This window comes from Kogia breviceps, chromosome 7 (genome assembly GCF_026419965.1).
Source record: "Kogia breviceps isolate mKogBre1 chromosome 7, mKogBre1 haplotype 1, whole genome shotgun sequence".
Lineage (NCBI taxonomy): Eukaryota > Metazoa > Chordata > Mammalia > Artiodactyla > Physeteridae > Kogia > Kogia breviceps.
The window spans coordinates 18,027,132-18,047,074 of NC_081316.1; the positions used below are offsets into that span (position 1 = coordinate 18,027,132).

A 19,943-nucleotide genomic window follows, 5' to 3' on the forward strand; every position below is an offset into this window, starting at 1 on the left:
AGTGGAGGTGTTGCGTTTCTCGTAGTGCTGAGGGCCGGAGCCTCTAGAGAGTGCTGCAGGCAGACTGAGGTGTGTAGGGATTTGAACTTGGGGAACATGTGCTTGCGTGCCTTGCGTGCCTTTGTATAAGACCCAGAAAAAATTTGTATTATAAATATTCCCTTCATAGCACATCTAAAAGAAATAGTATTAAAAATCTGTAACACATTTTGTTGTCTTAAAGTCTTTCCCCTGTGTTATCTTAGATGGATGCAGCTACTTCTCATGTTTGTGTAGGTTGTACTTCTTACTTCAGGTGACTGCAGCTATCTAAATTGGATCTGTGTTGTGCGTGTTTGTTGCAAGACTGGAGCATGTGAGGAAGTATTTAGGGTATGGGATCTTGGAGATTGAAGTGGGCCAGTTATGGAATGGCGTACCCGAAGCTGGCTTCGCAGGTGTGCGGCCTGTAGTCCCACGGGGCCCACACCCAGAAGCGTTAGCTTTCAGGCTCAACATTGCTGTCTTGAGATTCTTCATAGTCTTTGAATCTCTTTTTGAATCTTTGGACCTTGTGCCCTGGGCCAGCCATTCCTGGGTACAGGTTTTCCACCATTGATAGCAGTTTGCAGACCTGGGCTTTACAGAGTACAGTTTACCCCACTTGGATAGAAAATTGCCAAAATTAGGCAGTTAGTACATATGAATAGGGGATTTTGTATTTTAAACTCACTAAAGTTCTTCTTTGTCATTTCCACAGTTTCCTTCTCATTTGTAGGCAGGACCACCAGCAGTTTCTCTCTCCAGAGCTCTTTAATAGTTTACCTTTTAGTGTGTTCATGGTGTCATTTTTTCTGGCCTCTGTTGGAAAGTGTTATGTTTTGCTTCTCTTACGTTGAAGGAAAACCCACTACTACCAGCTTGTCCACAGGGAGTTTCTGAAATGAGTAACAGTCACGTGTTGGTATAGTAGGCTTTTCCTCTGTTTCTCATGGTTACATGATTATTTTGAATATACTTATTGCAGTTTATTACAAATGATCAGCAATGGTTTAAACCCAGGACAGCAGCAGCATCTGAGGGCTTGCTAGAGGTTCAGAATCTCGGGCTTGATCCCTGCTTTCCTGAATCAGAATCTGAGACTGTGTTTTTTGTGTGTGTGTGTGTGGTATGCGGGCCTCTCACTGTTGTGGCCTCTCCCGTTGCGGAGCGCAGGCTCCGGACGCACAGGCTCAGCGGCCATGGCTCACGGGCCCAGCCGCTCCGCGGCACATGGAATCTTCCCGGACCAGGGCACGAACCCGTGTCCCCTGCATCGGCAGGCGGACTCTCAACCACTGCGCCACCAGGGAAGCCCAGAGACTGTTTTAATAGGCCCCATGGAAGTTTGGTAGCACTGGTTTAAAGCTCACTCGACTTCAAGGGGGTGGTATGTTGATTACACAGAAGCTTCCAGGTGCTGGTGTGTCTCAGCCACCAGACCGGGCCTTTCTCATCTACTTGCAACCAGTTTACTTGTTGGAGAATATTGGGACTTAGAGAGGTGAAGTGGTTTTCCTGAGGCCTCAGTGCCAGGCAGTTGTGGAGCCAGCATTGGAATCCAGTATGTTGAGATGCTTAAGAGTCCTAACAAAGTTTGAGGAGAAAATGATGTTTATTTGATGGAAAGCAAGTGGTTGTGGGTGGTTTACATAAACCACAGTTGGGCCCTGTTGAATACACTCTACCAGCAGAGGCTTCGCAGATTCTGCAGAGGGGCTGGCGTCCTTCTCAAGCCTCCCGCACGGGATTGAACCTCATCACCTCACCAGGTCCTGTGCCACAGAGACAAGGCAGCACCTTTGCTTCAGAAGCAGAGTGTCACTGCTTAACTGCTTTTGAAATAAAGGTAGTGTGGCCCAGGTTTTGCTTCCAAGAAGGATGATATTTTATTAATTTCACAGGACCTTTAATTAAAGCAGTTGATCTATGACGAGTAGATTTATGGATCCTTTGGTCCGGTTTTATGCATATATGGTGATAATTTTCACTTGTGTCTTCAGTTATGAGGAAGGTGGAGCATAGCAGAGGTTGTCCTCTGTGGCATCAAGTAACAGTTAACTCCTGCCCACATACTGTTCAGCCCTTGTGGAGAAAACCCTATTTTCAAGGTACCTCATCCAACTTATAAAACAATTGTAGGGTTTTGCAGAAAGATGGAGGGTAGTTTGGTTTTACCATTTCTCTCTTTGTCAGTATTGATTTAAAAGCCTGTGAATTGGTTTACTATAAGAAATTGTATTCCCTCTTGTCGCTAAATCCTGTTGGAATATACCTAGGTTAAGAATTTTTAAATGTATTCATGTTTACTAAAAGTGAGCTGTTGAAGTTCTGACTTTTTTCAGTTTTTTCAAAGTATCTTAGTTACATTTTTTAAAGGACTCTGTTTACCTCGGGCCCTGGGCAGTTGAACTTTGTAACAGTTGGTTGATACCTAGCTTGATTTTACTTCAAAGGGCACAAATAGAAGTAGGGCCAAGCCAGGGGTAACTAATTTACCAGTGCTGTTCATTTCCAGTCAGTTTGCTGTTTGACTAAAAGACAGAATACATAATGTTTAAGAGTCTACTGTGGTTATATTTTATTTATAAGTCGGTAGTATACCTACCCAATTTAAAGAAAATGCACTGTGGAAATGTATATTTTAAGGTGTTCTGATTTGAAAAATGCTATTCTAGTTTAGGATAGTGGAAAGCAAAAGGAGTTAGGCATTTTAAAACAGATAGTTGCTCAAGAATTCCTTTTCTTGTGTATAATAAAATAAGTATGATAACATTTTCAAGTCAAAATTTTTTTGTTATCAATAAAAATATTTTCTGAGAAGGAAAAAAATCTTGCCAATTTTACTTATTTAGAAAGTATTTTATAGATTCGATATGGAACTTGTTTTTCTTATGTGACCCAGGTTGACATTTTAAACTGTAAAACTAGATGGAAATTTGAAAAATTAATATGTGAAGTTGAAATTGTATTTGAAATACTCTCTGCATTTTGTTTAGAGCAGCATGTTTTGGAAATTTGATCTTCACTCATCATCCCACATAGACACACTTCTAGAAAGAGAAGATGTAACACTGAAGGAGTTGATGGATGAGGAAGATGTTTTACAGGAATGTAAAGCTCAGAACCGCAAACTTATAGAGTTCCTGTTAAAAGCAGAATGTCTCGAAGATTTAGTCTCATTCATTATTGAAGAACCACCTCAAGACATGGATGAAAAGATCAGATACAAGTAAGAAAATTCAGTCTTTTCTTTAAGGTGGGGCTGAAGTGAAGCAGGGGTAGGGTATATTATCGTCCTTGTTGTCTAGCAGCTCTGCAGGGCTGCCGTAGACCAGTTACAGAATGTTAGCATGTCAAGAGCAGCAGGCTCAGTGGAGCAAACAATCTGTTCTAGAACTAAGTACAGTGAAATCACAGGATTTTTAAAGTGAATGTTCTAAATTTTGGCCAAAAGGTTTTGTCTAAGGGCAAAGTGCATTCATTATAAACAGTGATAAAGTTTCCTAAAATAGTAAGACAATGCAAGTAAGTATTTTCTCTTTTTTGCAAATAGGAAGACAGAGATGATGTGACTGCTTGAGAGCACACAGCACGTCTGGGCCAGAGCTTGTTTTATGAACAGCGCTGCTGATAAAATAAATTCTGACCTTTGTTAACTGAAAATAAGGGTATGGGTCTTGGTGAACATTAGTGTAGCTAAATTTAAGCAGCTAACACCTTGGATAACTGCAGTGGATTTATCTACTTCACCACTGGTGTCGTCAGCTTATAACACTTTGTATTCGGACCCCTGGAAACTCTGCAAATATTCCATATGTATTTAAAGTGTTGGGGTTTCAGTTAGTTACTTTTCCATCTCCAACTCTATTGAAATATTTGTCCCCCCCTCTCTGCCTGAAAATAGAACCAATTCAGGAACAAAACAAAGTCATTGATTAATGCATTAAATAAACTTAATGGAATAGGAAGAATTATGGCCTACAGTGGATTATCCTTTGCCCTTTTTCCCCCAGTCTGTCCCCCTTTTCAGATATCCTTTCATTTCTTTGTGGGGAGAGTTTTGCTGTCAGAGGAATAATACTTAGTAATGCTTTCAAGTTCTCGTGGCTTGGATCTTCAAGGAAGTCACGTTCCCTGCCAGCCGTTGAGGTTGACAACTAGCATGCAGCACGTCTCCACTCAGAGAGTAGAACCTTAGAAAAGAAAAGGACAGGAATTTGACAGGAGCACCAGTGTACTCCTGTCGCCCCAAGGATAGATGCTTTGCTACTTTGGAATTCCCTTCACAGTGAACCAGCATGTGTGGGTGCTGCTTGTTGTGGGACTTATCCTGGCCAGAGGCAACGTGGTGTGGGCTTTGTATCAGGCCCACCCGGGATGGGTGTAACCCTCTCCTAGAAGCTCTGAGGACTTGAACAAGAGGCTTACCCTTCTTGGGTCTGTTTTCTCACATGCTGAATGAAGCTAATACTTCTTTAACTGGAGCAGAGTAATAAGCAAGCCTTGTGGAAATTGCTTATTTTACCAAAAAGTAGTCGTGACATCTGTTGTATTGCCATGCCAGCATTCCTTGTGCTACCTTTGAGCTGGAGAAAGCAGGTGTGGTTCCCTGGGCATGCAGCCTTCTGGTTGGCACCATTTCGAGGGAGCATGGCTTGAGCTGAGCAGAGCAGTTCTCTGCTGCACTTCTGGCCTGGACAGAGCCACCAGCTGTGGTAACATACACAGAGCTGGATGACTCAGACAGCTGGTTTAGCACAGAGTGATTTTTCAGAGGGGATCTGAAAGCTGCTCTGGGTTAAGGTTGACTACAGTCATCTAAGGAGATGTAGACTAGTGCTTTTTAGTTTACGGATGATGGGGTGATTGCTGTGGTTTGTGAAGTTCGTAACTGCGTATCAGTTACATATGTGGATTGAACCCATCACTTTTAATCCAGTGATCATACACAAGGTGTTAAAGGTTTGTCATTTTTACACTAACTTTTTAATCTTAATGACAGATACCTCAGTTTTAAATAATTTAGCAGAAATTTGAACAGAACTTTAAAAATAGGTCCTTAAGTAGTAGTGTAAACCCAAAAGCTGAGATGCTATTGGTCGGGTCAGGGTTCCCACAGAGGGACTTCAGAGGCAAGAGGAGAACCAGGAGGGGTGCTTCCCTCAATGTCAAGGGAGGCCAGGCTTGAGGACGGGGAGGTGGGACAGGGGGCCCAGGGGATCCAGGGGCTGTGCTGACAGGCCAGGTAACTGTTGGCATTTACAACGTGGAGCACAGGGGCCCTTCAGTGCAGGTTCTCCGGGTTGGTGGACACGGAAGCCAGGCTGCAGTGCTTCTGAGGAAGAACTGGAGACAAAGCAGAGAGTTCTTTCAAGTAGTTCCCTGGAAAAGGAGCAGAGAGAAAGTGGGAGCTACAGGCAGATATGGAGCCAGGAGAGGTGTGGTGTTTGTTTTTTCCATAGATGCAAGAAATAACGGTGTGTTTATGTGCTGGTGAGGGCTGCTGTGGAGGAAGCGGGAGGTCTCGTGATGCTCTGTGCTGGCCTTGGTCGAGAGGACAGTAGGGTGGCTTCATAGTGGGAGGAGGAAGGGGACTGGCTGCAGGTCAGGGGTACAGTTGGGCTGGGCTCTCTTCGCATCACTTCTGTGTAGCTGAGGTCAGAGGGTGGGGTGGGGCTGGAGAGGCCTTGCTGAGGGGTGGGGTAGAGGAGGTCTTGGAGTGTTTCAGAAGCTTGTTTAATCTTAGGGAGGTAGGGAGGGAGAGGGAGAGTAGCCCCAGTCTGTTCCGAACCAGAACTTTGAGCCTTTGTGTTCGTGCATGGGCCCCCACATGCGTGCTTCTTTAGCTCAGTCAGACCTCCAGGTCACTGGTGGAGAAACAGGTGAAAACTTTAAAAGCTGCCCATGCGCTCCTCTGGAACTTCTGCATCAGAATTTTGAGAATACTCCCTACACAGTGGGCTGCGGCCAGAGCTGGGGTCTCTAGCTTTTCCTGGCCCTTTGCCAGCAGCTTCCAAATTAGAGCAGTTGGGCCGACTCTGCCACCACCCCCGTGCCCCCAGCCCCGTTGCAGCATTTGGGCAGTTTTATGAAGTAGAAAAAAAAGGGGGGGAATTCAGACAGTATTTATTTATTCCAGGCCTCCTTCTTGGTATTTTGTATGTATTACTCTCCCCCGTGAGGTAAGGACTGTTGTCTTAATATTGCATCCTTGGAAACTGAGGCCCAGAGAAGGTAAGTAACGTGCCCGAGGTCATACAGCTTGTAAATGTTGGAGACAGGTTCTGAGCCTAGGTGGTGTGACTCCAGAAGCCACATCTGTCGCCACTGCTTGCTCCTGCCTCCGGCACTTTGGTGACTTCATATTATGGCGTCTTTGAGCCCATGTGTTCTATAAAGTGAGGAAGGCTTTAATTTGATTGAGCCATAGCCTCCGGAAGACAGCTATTTGACAGTGTGATCTTTGTGCCCACACACCTGCCAGTTCTGTTGTCTGTCTTCGATTTTTTTCTCCCTGCAGAGGTTCCGTTGGGGATATTCTCATACGGTTCAGTGTTCCTCCCTCATGGCAGACCTGCTAGGTGCTGCAGCTTCTGGTCTGTTGCCAGTTGCTTCTCAAGCCAGTGGTCTCCAAACAGGCAGCTGCTTGCTTGTCTTGGATGCCTCAGGGGTGCTGCATGGGTTCGGACCTCACTCTTTATCCCTCTCTTTTGTTATATAGCTACTTCTGGCTGTTTTGTCACCTCCCTGTCCTGATCAGCATTTGAACTTGCCACTCCCTGCTACTCACCTGGGAGGGATAAAGAGCAGAGAGGTGAACGGTGGGAGGGGGAGAGTGTAGTCTGGATGGGCCTTGGAGTCTCCACTGTTGCTCTGAGAACAGATGAGAAGTCATTTGTGGTAAAAGGAGTGGAGAAAATGCATCTCCTGCCTGCTTTTCAGAGAGAGTGCTCTTGCGCTCAGGGGCAAACGTGCTTTAGCGGTACAGGTATTTGTAGGGCTGTGGGGCCTGTGGAAGAGGACTGTGTCCCACAGCAGTGAGATCGGATGGTGGGCTGATCCCAGAAGATCCTGGAAGACTGGTCTGGAGAGCTCTGTATACGGTTTTCCCGCCTGGGTAACTCAGGCCGTGTCCTATTCTCTCCTGAGTATATCAGAATATTTATTCTCTTAACATGTCATATGGACTGAACACTTGATAAGCCTAGCTTTCTAACTCCAGTTACAACCCATCTGAGAATACAGGCAGCCTGTCCAGGAACCTAAGTGTGTCTTGAGTAGTTAAGGGTGCTGTGTGCAGTGCAGTTTCCTGGAAATGGGCGTCCCCCGCGGTTGTCCTATGAGCTCTGCTGCTTTGCTCTTTTTTAGACACAGAAGAAAATTCACTTTATAATCTCTCTAGATTAAATTGGACGGAATGGATTGAAATTATTTTCTAATTCCCAGAAGATGACTTTGTTTATCTTTCACAAAGTTTTAGGAAACCTTTCTGATTTGCATTTTACTTAATGTAGTTAAACTGTTAATACAGATGATGATATGAGTATCCTGTTCTTCTAGGTATCCAAATATATCTTGTGAGTTGCTCACTTCTGATGTCTCCCAAATGAATGATAGACTGGGAGAAGATGAATCCTTGCTAATGAAATTGTATAGCTTCCTCCTAAACGATTCCCCCTTGAACCCACTACTTGCCAGTTTCTTCAGCAAGGTGCTAAGTATTCTTATCAGCAGAAAACCAGAACAGGTAAATATTGTTTTCCAGAAAGGTAAGTATTAGGACTGATCGTCCCCCTGAGATGATCCCCCAGTAATTTTGTTGCTTCGGTGTTCTGAGTGTGCCTGCAATCCGGGTTCTGTAAAAGCATATATTTTAAACCTTAAGCATTCTAAATGCTTGCTGACTTAACACTGACTTACTCATTAATGAATACATTCTAATTTGACCTCTTCTTTTCTGAGCACCTCACATCTCAGTTTTTCAGTATACTTTGGCTTCCTCTTTTGACAAGTGGTTGGAAGCATGAGAATGTTGGGGTCCGTGTGTGAGGAGGGCACACACTGAGTGCTTGGTGTGTGGGTGGCATCTTAGTGACTATGGTAAAGTAACAGTTTGTTTTTTCTTTCCCCTAACGATGATCACAGGTGAAACTTAAAAAGCTTTCCCATAAATGCAATCGATGATTAGTTTATACAAATGGTGATTGTTTCTATTTTGACTCCACTCAAAAACTTGAGCCATCTGGGTACTGACTGTCATGTGCGTACACGTGGAGCTCTGCTGTTCCTGTCCAGTAGGGCTTAACAGGAGCTCATTCCTCATTGTTAACTCCAGGAACCTCTCCCCCTTCTTCCTCCTCTTCCTTCATCGTCGTCGTCATCTTCTTCGTGGTGTTGTCCATCTATGTTCCCGCATCCCGCCCCCCGCCCCACCATGCTTCATTTTGTTCTTAATTCAGATGTACTGTACTTGGGAAACTGACTTTCCAAGTATCTGTCGTATGTGTAGTGGTTCTCGAAAGTGTGGTCCCTGGTCCAACAGCATATGAGTACCAGCCGAAAAACTTGTTGGAAAAGCAAGATCTTGAGCCCCATTCCAGACCTACTGAATCAGACCCTCTGGGGGTGGGGCCAGCAATTTGGGATTTAAGAAGCCTCCCAGATGACCGTAGTGCACGCTGAAATTTGAGAATCACTGCTCTAGTGGGAACTGGTGTGGGAGAGGACCTGCCTAAGAGGAGACTGTGATCCACTTATGGGAACAGGCGCCCACGGAGCCACAACAGCCTCAGATGCCCGAGTGCAAACTAACAGTCCTGCAGAGTGCAGCCAGCAGGGGTGTGGTGACAGGGGTGCAGGGGTCACACCAGCTGGGCCCGGCATCCTTTGTGGTGGAAAACAGGCTCCTTGACCCGTCCTTGCTGTCAGCAGACATGGAGGGACTGGAACTATTTTAGGCCCAGTAGGTCTGTCCTTTGCCAAGGCAAAGTGGATACATGTCTTATTTTAGACGAGGCTGTTCTTTCACGTTCTTAATTGAGCAAGATGACTTTCCTAAATGTATTGCAATTGAGGTTCTTTTTTCTTAGATAGTAATCCCCAAATCATGATCACTGCAATACAGATTGTCTTTCCTTCTTCTGTCTTTTGATGCGAAGTGACAGTACTGGTGACTGTTTTAGGAAAGTGCAAGCCATCCCATCAGTCTAAGGTACTAGTCAGTTCCAGATGGTTGTAGTCACAGTTGAGACAGGTCTCACATCTTCATCATGCTTTTCTCCTCACTCTGTGCTACGGAAACCCAAATTTGTGGGTCCTGGATTTCAGTGTACCTTTATTACAGAGTGAGAATACACTTAAAGCTCTCTGGGGTTCTACATATTTGCATTGGTCTTCGAGGCCAGACATATTACCTGTGTAAAGAACATGGCACATGCCAGTAGGGCCCATTCGCTCTGCTGCTTGTCGGGCTTCTCATTTAAACCCTCAGCCATGAGAGGATTCGAGAGCCCTTGCTCTTTCAGCTTCAGGGAAAGGTCACACTGCACCTTTCTGTCCTTTTGAGAACTATGAGTGTAAATAAAGGTCTCCCATCACATAATGTATTAGTAAGGATATATGCAACTGCAGGTGATGAAAAAAATTCAGACTCAGCCTGACCTACCCAGTACAGACATTTATTAACTCGTGGAGCAGGAGGTCCAGCTGCGTGGAGCATCGCCAGTGTTGGACGGGTGAGCCCCTCAGCAGTGCCGTCCTCCAGCTTGCTGTCCTTGCTGTGCTGCCACGGCACTGGCTGCGACTCGTGCCTTTGGGCTCCAGAGTCAGTGCTTTTGCCACTAAATAATGCAGTATTTTGGCCACATTTGACTTTTTCTTCCTCTCTTCTCCACTGTGCTTTTAAAAACTACCATGTGACTCAGTTGTGAGTGGATTAATTATGTATAACTTCTTGAAGGTTTATGTTGCAGAGTTCAGCCTCGTTGTCTAGAGAAGCAACATGTGATGGTTAATCCTTCATTTACACCTGATGGTGTGAGGCAGTTTTTAGTTCATCCCTGGCTATTAGACGTTGTGTGGGATAATGGCAGACTTGTGGCTTTGGGGGCATGTAAATCTTAGGGCAGCCACTTTTTAGCTTCTAGCAAGATACTTCACTGGTCTGAGCCTCAGTTACCTCACCTATACCGCTGAGTTGAGCAACCCTGCCTCACAGGCTTCCAAGAGACAGGCTCCCGTGAGGCCTCTGTCAGGGCGGCCGCCACGCTGACCGCGCTGCTTCTGGGGCTTGAGAACAGGTGGTCTGTGCACACGCGCAGAAACCCGAAGGTACACAAGGGAGTCCAGGACAGAACAGGTGCCTTCTTCCACCTGCGCAGAAGAGACCCAGGCGGCGGTCATGACTGTGTAACTGTTTTCGTAACCCCTCGGGGTAACTGTCAGCCTCTTCCACACTCACTCACCCTCCTTGTGTTAATCTGATCAGGTGAATTGCTGAAATAAAATGCAAATGTGATTTTCTATGGCACATGAGTTAGCCATTTTGATGTAGAATTCTTTATATTTTTTATTTTTCTTACTTGCCAGAGTACAGTTAGGATTTTGAATGTTTGTTCTGTGTTTTCATGTAGAGCCTGATGGACTTGCTTTATGTCCATAAACTATTAAGTGGTGTATTTGCTTGCTCTTTATAGGGTGTTAAATTTTTAGTCCTTATTCTTTGAGAATTAATAATGAAAGTGAACAGAAATAAAGGATTATTGTATTAGGGAACATGTGATAATTTAAGAGATTTTTTTTTCCCCAAGAGGTTTTTGAATACTGTAACAATTAGAAGGCTTTCCAATTCGACATCTTACTAATTCAGCATTTGCTTTTCCTTAACTTAAAGTGGTGGTGGATTTTGGAAGGGGCAGCTAGATGGGTCATGACTGAAAGCATCCTAAAGTTGATAGTTCCCAAGTGATGTGTCTTTCATTTGTGGCTGTTCTCCTCTAGATTGTGGATTTCCTAAAGAAGAAACGTGACTTTGTGGACCTTATTATGAAGCACATAGGAACATCGGCCATCATGGACTTGTTGCTCAGGCTCCTGACGTGCATTGAGCCCCCACAGCCCAGGCAGGATGTGCTGAATGTGAGTAGAATCACGGCCGCTGGGACGGGCTCGGGAGGGGCGCTCGAGCTGCTGGGCTGCTTGGTCTGGGCAGGGTTCTAGGGGATTGGTAGAAAGTGGCCTGGGAAACGGGGGTGGGGGGGTTGATTCCAAAATGGGAAGAGATTCAGGTTTTTCAGGATTAGGATTCCCCGACATGCACATCCCTAGGTACATAGGCTGTCTCCTTGTGAGGGGTTCTTTCCCTTTGCTGGTTTGTTCTTCGGCGGGAGTGGGAAGGTAGAATGGGAGCTAAATGTCTCATCTGAGTATGCTGTGAGGCTTCTTTCTTGAGAAGATGGTCACGCTGCAGAGATATCTCTGAAAGTCAAGAAGAAGAGGTATTGGCATTTCTAGGGAATCTGGCTTCAGAAGTAACTTTCTTCTCGTGGATACCTAAGAACATGGGATAAGAAGGATAAAGTAGTTTACCTCCAAAAGGGCACATATTTTAAAATTTGGTGAGGTGGTTATTTCAGGATATGTGTGTATCCTGAGGAGCTGCCTTGGGTGGGATTTGGGTGGGAAGAGGGGAGGGTGTGAGTGACTTGAGATGAGGTTTCTCACAGCCTCTCATCTTTGCTTCTTGTCTTCTGTCTCTTCCTCTCTTTTGTCCCTTTCACTGCCTCCTTCCAGAACCATTCCCCAGTCCAATCCATCTTTTTTTAAAAAATTAATTCATTTATTTATTTTTGGCTGTGTTGGGTCTTCGTTGCTACGCACGGGCTTTCTCTAGTTGTGACGAGTGGGGGCTACTCTTCGTTGTGGTGTGTGGGCTTCTCATTGCGGTGGCTTCTCTTGTTGTGGAGCACGGGCTCTAGGTGCACGGGCTTCAGTAGTTGCGGCACGTGGGCTCAGTAGTTTTGGCTCACGGGCTCTAGAGCGCAGGCTCAGTGGTTGTGGCACACGGGCTTCGTTGATCCGCGGCATGTGGGATCTTCCCGGACCAGGGCTCGAACCCGTGTCCCCTGCATTGGCAGGCAGATTCTCAACCACTGCCCCACCAGGGAAGTCCCTCAATCCATCTTTAATACTCAACCTCAAACCTTTAGAACTCTGGAAACATGTTTTATTGAAAAAGCTGAAGACCTGAAGGCCCAGAAGGAGGGCCTGTCGGGTGGTGTCCCAGGGAAGGACATGTTCTACCGAGGTGGGCAGGTGTGCCGGAGCGTGTTTGTGTGAGTGGGAGAGTCTGGTGGTCGGGTCAGGGCTGGGTCTGTAGGAGCAGGCAGAGGTCTACTGAGAACCGTGGTCATGTGAGGAAGTCAGCTGGGGGGACCTCTTGCATGGCCTGGGAGTTGCCTGTGGGAGAGGGCCCTAAATTGGGACTCTGGCCCTTTTTAGGTGTGCTTTTGTGGTTGTGAGTCTCTTCTCAGTAGAGGTTGGGGATTCCAGGGAAGGTGGTTAAGGGTAAGAGGGATGGCCACCTTTATGTTTGGATTATTATTGGGGAATATTATTCAGTATGGTTTCTTAGAATTCCTTTGGTCACTGCTGGGTTGAATTTTAGGGCCCACTTCCAAAGGAATAGGTGCGTTTCTGGAGGGATATGGTGGTAGGTGGTTAATAAAGGCGTAGGTGGGGGGAAGTTTAGTTAGAAACTCCTAAATGTCTTACTTTGATTGGGGGGCCCACCGTGGCCTTGGACTGTCGGTGCTTGTTAATAGCTGTGGAGGCAGTGAGGGTGGGGGTTTGATTCATTCACTGCCCACAAAGTTTCCTACTTTTTCCCTTGGCCATCAGGACCCCCTGCCCCACCTCCTCTGTAGAGGTGTTTGCGTCCTGTTTTAGGTCGTTGCTGCTTAAAATGTGGTCCCAAACATCACCTGGGAGCATGTTAGAAATCCCAGGTTTCACCCCTGCCCTGCTGAGTCAGAATCTGTGTTTGAACAGATTCAAACACAGGGTACTTCATGTACACATTTTACAACATCTTAAAATGTAAGGTTGGGCCTCTGCCTTTGTGGTAGTCTCCTAATAGCTTTTGTTTGCATTTTCCTTTGGCATGTTCTCCTTAAGGAGCCTGGAGACAACCTAAGAATTTCTCCACATGCCTTTAGCAAAGCGTGTCTGATTTCTTGCCACCCACCCCTAGCCTCACGCCACCCCACCCCACCCCCAGCCCTGCCGCCATCTCTTTTAACCTTTGGGATTTTGTGTGTGCGCACTCCCGTTCCAGGTAGTGCGTGCCTTGTTTATTACGGTGTTCCTGTTCTTGTGGAACTAATATTATGCTGACTGATTTTTCATTTATTCTCATCCCCTTCATATTTTCATTCATGGCTGTATTTCATATATGGTGGAAGAAGAGAGTGTCCTAATCATGGTAATAGCTTGCTAGCATGTGGCAGGGCAGACAAACTCTGTTTCTGTGGTGCCCGCCAGCCCCCACGTTTCCTGTGGTTGTTTTGGCTTTAGAAGGTAAAAGTTCATCATGTGTTTTAAGCCAGAGGCTTGATACTAAATACTGCTTTTCTCAACCTTTTTGAAGCTCTCTTAAAGTGAATGCTCTCTTACAGAAAATGTATAAGTTCCATTCCCTGCCCCACCTTATGTCCAAAGTACGGACCGTTTTAGTACTCAGTATCTGAGAATTAACATCACCAAGAAACTGATGTATAGAATTTTTGGATGTGGGTATTGTGACTTGTTGAGTAGTTGGTACTGTAGCTACTGTTAAAATAATATATTCACTGGCATTTTCCTTGGGGGACTTTTAATTTCCTGTAGTGTTCAAAGTCCAGAGAAAACCTGTAACATTCTACTTAAAATGTGATGGATATTTCCAAGTATGTTAATCTTCATTGGGGCTTGAACAAGAGCCACTCATTGCTATGATTACTTCTACAATGTGTTTTACAGTGGTTAAATGAGGAGAAAATTATCCAGAGGCTTGTGGAAATAGTTCATCCATCGCAAGAAGAAGATGTAAGTTCTCTTGTGTGACTATAAACTTGATTTTTTAAAAAATGAACCATGTTTATTTGGGCACAGAGCATAATTGTACTAGGTATGAAGGTAGAGGGTAGGTAACAGCTATCACCTGGCATTCTTCAAGTTGACAGGTTTCTAAACACCAAAGGCTTTTAAAAATACTGCATTTTGCCAATACTCAGAAAATTTCCCGCAATGTGAAACAGTGAGCCCTGGGTCTAGCTCCATCTCCTTTTTAGAGCTGAGACTTCGTGCTGCATCTGCTTGCCTTTATTACAAACCTCCTCCACACTTTGTTTTTCTTTTATACCCATCATTAGCCCAAATGATGTGGCCACGTCTGTGTGCATTTGTTTTTTCCATTCTGGCTAAAGCTTTCCAGACAGCACAGCAGGATCCTGGTCACCATTGAATCCTTAAGAGTGATGAGCTCTTGGTGGTTCTACTTCCTGGCTCAGGCTTTTGTGCTGACAGGTTTGGCCTTTGTCCTGGGTGCTAAAGATTGACTTGGCAGTAGAATTGAAGCTGCTTTGGAGTTTGCACGTTGAGCTTCATGCTGAGGGGATGCCTGGGGGTGGGGTGGGGTCTCCAGGGCCAGCAGGTATGCCACTGTAGAGGAGGCCGTCCCCCTGCTTCTCTGCTGCTGCCCTTGTTGCCGTCTTCAGTAGCGGACTGAGCCTTGTGGAGCTGCCAGCATTTGGCCATTTCTGCCTATGGAAATGACAGTTGCACATGGTTCAATGTAGTATCTACAAAGGAGTTGTTTCAAACGACATGCAGGGTATGTCATGGGACATGGGCAGCCTCCTTGGATGCCTCTAGCTTGGATTAATCGGAGAGTGAGCACCATAGAGGAGACAGTGCAGAGGAAGGAGCATGTGGCCAGAGTGCGTTCTCCCCAGCAAGACAGATTTCCTGTGGAGGTAGATGTATCCCCTTCTACTGCAGTCCATTAAAAACGGTTGGTACCTGGAGTTTACCTAAAGCAGGCTCCCTATCTACCCACCCCCTTCAAAAAAGAAAAGAGCTAACCATTAAAGGGGCTGTTGATTCCCACCCTCCCCTGAGACAGTACATCATGTGCTCCCTGCAGTATCATTACTGCTGACACACAGGAAGGACACTCCAGTGTGTGCACGTATTGTGTGCTAGAGCTTCGACGGCGCCCTCGGCCTGGTTGGGGTGATGAGCCCTCCTGCTGTGGCTGGGGGAGTTGGATGGTTCCAAGAGCACCTTTCCCATGTGCTGGAAACGTGGCCTGCCCTGTTCATGGGGTGGGGAGGACACATCCACAGATGAGGCTTGCTCATCACTAGGTTCCTGCTCAACAGGTACTGTCCCTGTCTGAAGGGTCCAGGAGAAGTTGACAGAGGAGAAGCCCAACTCTGCAGCAACTTAATTATTGCAAAGGACAAAGCATTTGGGGCATCAGCACCTTCTCTAACTGACTTGCAAGAAAAGTTAATTTTGTCTTTTGGACAGTCCTGTTGATACTTCTGTTTTGTATTAAGTGATGAATTGCATATATTTATTGAGGAAATGTTAGACTCCTGATTGCAAACAGTGGATTTTGATATCCTGGTGTGTGTTGTCATCTGTGCTGGAACCTGCTGGTCTCACTGGGCAGGTGATGCTCAGTGCCACAGGCCACAGAGCATAGGTGTCTGGTGCTGAGACTTCAGAACTTTCCTGAAGAATAGCACACTGCGCACCGAAAGAAGGAGCAGTATTTCTTATCCATTCGTATATTCCAGAAAGCTGCGTTTATTTTTTTAAGCCGAAGAATTGTGTTCATCTTTCTTTGCTGCTAAAAGTATATAAATTCGGGGGTTATATTTTTCTTCAAGTATTTAATTAAAGAAATTTTTCCTTGTCAGATCTTTAATTACATTTCCCTACACAAAGTAACATGTATTTTGTTTGTGGTATTGTTAAGTAAAGCCTGGCAGGGTAAAATACTCATGCTTGACATATGTTATTTCTTTGGACCCTGGCTTTTTATTTACTGTAGCTTATGGCCAGTGTTAATTTGTGTTATTTCTTAAGCAATTTCTTCACTAACTTTATTTTATTACAAATTTGACTTCTGATGTGTTTTATAGTTAAAATTGTACTCCTTTCCTTTAGCGGCATTCAAATGCATCACAGTCACTTTGTGAAATTGTTCGCCTGAGCAGAGACCAGATGTTACAAATTCAGAACAGTACAGAACCAGACCCCCTGCTTGCCACTCTAGAAAAGTATGTTTGAAACTCTCTTCTTGTTCTTTTTTCATATTGATGCTATTTGATATGCTACCAGTGTAAGTACTTGGTAAGTGTTTCTTATGTGGGAATCCTGTCCCTGGAAAATAACCTGTGGGTGGCTGAGAAGGCAGGAAAACCTGCTTATCTGATCTCAGCCACTCTTGATGCCCATTGGAGACTTACAGGGTAAGAATGTAAATAAATGACATTTATATGTAGACTTCGAACTTCTCAATAATTGTAAACTAAATTCTATAAAACTATCATGGATGGGGCAGTGACATCATAACTGCAGTCACTGCCTCCATGGTCTTTGGGGAAGATAGGTGTATGAAGTAATTTGACCCATCTAAGTCAGTGGTTTGTTTGTTTGGTTTTTTTTAATTTTTTGGCCATGCCGTGTGGCTTGCGGGATCTTAGTTCCCCGACCAGAGATTAAACCCGCACCATCAGCAGTGAAAGGGCCAAGTCCTAACCACTGGGCCACCAGGGAATTCCCAGTCAGTGATTTTTAATGAGAAGTTCTTCTTAGGATCCACTGTACCTTGGCAGCTGACTGGGGTAACCTGACCAGACCTGATTCGAAGGGTTCTACATCTTGTCTGTTTTGTTTCTTTATATTTCTTCTGCTCTTAATTTTAGATAATTCCTGATGAACAGACATCTCATGTGTTTCAGGTGGAAGACAGCTTGGGGGTGGTGTACTATTTTGAAATCTGTGAATGGCCAACCTACCATACTGGTATTTGTAGATTCATACATTTTCAGGAAGAGTATTTACCATCAAGTATGGGCATACATTTGCCTGCATCCCTACAACTGAAAGTTATTTTAGTAAACAAAAATAAGGCATTTCCCCACTTTGGATGAATAGCTGGAAAGAGTGCATACGGTTAGCGTTGTTATGTACGAATGGCAGTCTTGCATCAGTTTACTGCTACTGTTGTTGTTCTTAATGACTTTGTTGGAATTTTTTAGTCCTGTATATTGAGACTCGTTTGCATCTTTTGGCAGGGAAGACCCTTTTATTAAAATAAGACACTTGGGGCTTCGCTGGTGGCGCAGTGGTTGAGAGTCCGCCTGCTGATGCAGGGGACACGGAGTCGTGCCCCGGTCCGGGAGGATCCCACATGCCGTGGAGCGGCTGGGCCCGTGAGCCATGGCTGCTGAGCCTGTGCGTCCGGAGCCTGTGCTCTGCAATGGGAGAGGCCACAGCAGTGAGAGGCCCGCGTACTGAAAAAAAATAATAAAATAAGATAAGACATTTGTGTGTATTGTTTACTTGGCAAGTGTGAGACAAACAAGGAACAAACTAGAGACAAAATATCTTGTTTCAAACTCTGTATTCTGAGAAATAAAGTTGTATTTTCCCAATGTGCATTGTAGAATAGGAAGGAATTGACTCGTTTTCTCAAGTAGCAAGACATAAGAGATTATCAGCTTCTGAGTAAAATGTCATCTTACCTGCCCCATTTCAGTTATTCTTGGGCATTATGGCATATGTACTCCTTTTATAATATACAGTACCGATAATTGTAGTAGTAATAGGTTCAACCATGTAAAAATTAACTTAAGGTTAAAAAATGTTGACTGTCAGTAATTTCATGTGGTTCATGACTGCGCTGTCCAATAGAAATATAATAAAAGTCACATGTAATTTAAAAATTTCTAGTAGCCATATTAAAGTAAAAAAATAGGTGAAATTAATTATGTTTATTTAATAGGTACAAAATAATATTTCACCATATGTTCATTTAAAAAATTATTAATGAGTGAGTCTACATTCTTTTCTTTGTGCAAAGGTTTGGAAATCCAGTGTGTATTTTACACTTAGGACAGGCCAATTCAGACTAGTTACCTTTTGAGCGTTCTGTGGCCACAGGTGGTGCTTGGCTCCCTTCCTGGACTGTGCAGGTTCACCCCGAGTGTCAGGCTGGTCAGTAGTAATCACTGAGTTCTGTGCCAGCCCTCTCTTCACTCAACTCTATTTGGACTAAACGTGGGATCTAGCTGTTGGAGCCTCTGTATGCACTAGCTAATATATTTCAGACTGTGTCTTTAGTCCTGGATCAGGCAACTGTACTTTGATGCAGATAGGTACATAATCAATCAACATCATTAAATATTAGAGTAAATTTCTTCAACTTCGTGGTCCTAAAGAGTCAGGGGCTCCATGGTGTCACTGAGTTAAACCTTCACTGAGCATTGGGGAGACTTAACTCTATAACAGTGCTTCCGACACTCTTCTTGAGGATGAGAACCAACCCTTTTTTTTTGCACGGTACGTGGGCCTCTCACTGCTGTGGCCTCTCCCGTTGCGGAGCGCAGGCTCAGCGGCCGTGGCTCACGGGCCCAGCTGCTCCGCAGCATGTGGGATCTTCCCGGACTGGGGCGTGAACCCGTGTCCCCTGCATCGGCAGGCGGACTCTGAACCACTGCGCCACCAGGGAAGCCCCAACCCTTTTTAATATCAGATGTGTTCCCACATTATAATCGTTCTTTTTAGTATCTGTTGATTGAGGAAGTACACAGTGACCAAAGGGTCCTGTGAGCTTAGTAAGCTTTTATTAATTTTAACAGTGTCTGTGTATATTTTATATATTGTTATATATCTGTATGTATTTGATTATCACCTAATAATATATTAGCAGTGTTGTGTTATAAGCCAGTCTACTCAGTGTACAGGCTAACCCCCACATAAACACTGTATGTGTAACTGGAAGTGTAGGTTAGCACTGCAGGAAAAATTGGAAATGAGCTAAGGTTGAAGAGAATGGTCAGGGTGGGTAGGGATACCAAAAGGTCTCTAAGAAAGTGGACCAAGGTGTTAGGTAGTGAGTGTTAGCTTGGGAAACAATCTGGGCTTAAATTGAATGTATTTAATTTAGTAGCTCTGTTGTGGGAAAATCTGAAGTTCCAGAATTCCTTTAAAACTAGTTGTGTTAGGGAGGGTTGGACAAGGCAGCTCCTAATTCTTGATACTAATGAGCTTACAGTGGGTCGGCCTCTGGGCCCAGTTGAGCCCGTTAGTTTTATAGATGCGAGTCTTTAGCTGCCCACATCAAAACAAAACAAAACAGAAGTGCGCCATTGTCTCAAAGGCCTGGGTGAAGGACCTGGCTGGCCTCGTGCGTAACACAGCTCACATCATGAACTTTATTGGTGTTCGTCCAGGAACTCCATTTTTTAAAAAGTGGAAGTGAATATGTCTTCTCAGTTGTAAATAAATGCCTTATTATTTAAAGAATATGAAGGCATTCTTTTTATCCTGTTTAATAAGTTCCGTTCTTCAGTTTATGATTTCTTCTGTATTTGGTGATATTTGTATGTTTAGATAAGACTCAGAATATGGCTCAGCTGCTGTGTTGCATCTTGACCATCACATTTTTGCTAGTTATTATCTCATTTTTGTCCGTTAGTAGAATACTCTCCATGGGTATGGTAGACTTCCAATTGGATGCAGCCATGAAAGAGTGAGAGCCTCTTTGTTATCCACTCCCTTCAGGCGTCAGGGTTTATGAAAGGTGATATTGCTCTCTGGAAAGTTAGACACTACAGCTGAATGAGAAGGTGGACATCTACAGTTGG

At 44.6% G+C, this 19,943-nt stretch overlaps 1 protein-coding gene across 49 annotated transcripts in view; it reads left to right on the forward strand.

The window, feature by feature from the left end:
* The window catches only part of PPP6R3 (protein phosphatase 6 regulatory subunit 3), a 126,535-nt gene that overhangs the window by 50,075 nt on the left and 56,517 nt on the right, over positions 1-19,943 (forward strand). For 31 of the 49 annotated variants that reach the window (XM_067037768.1, XM_059069313.2, XM_067037767.1 and 28 more), the window contains 5 exons: positions 3,018-3,250; positions 7,582-7,768; positions 11,020-11,157; positions 14,038-14,103; positions 16,237-16,349. In XM_067037768.1, coding sequence (XP_066893869.1) covers positions 3,024-3,250; positions 7,582-7,768; positions 11,020-11,157; positions 14,038-14,103; positions 16,237-16,349 — 731 coding nt within the window. In that variant the 5' untranslated portion in view covers positions 3,018-3,023. The remainder of the gene's footprint in view (positions 1-3,017; positions 3,251-7,581; positions 7,769-11,019; positions 11,158-14,037; positions 14,104-16,236; positions 16,350-19,943) is intronic. The other 18 variants (XM_067037739.1, XM_067037753.1, XM_067037765.1 and 15 more) reach the window with 1 other exon arrangement.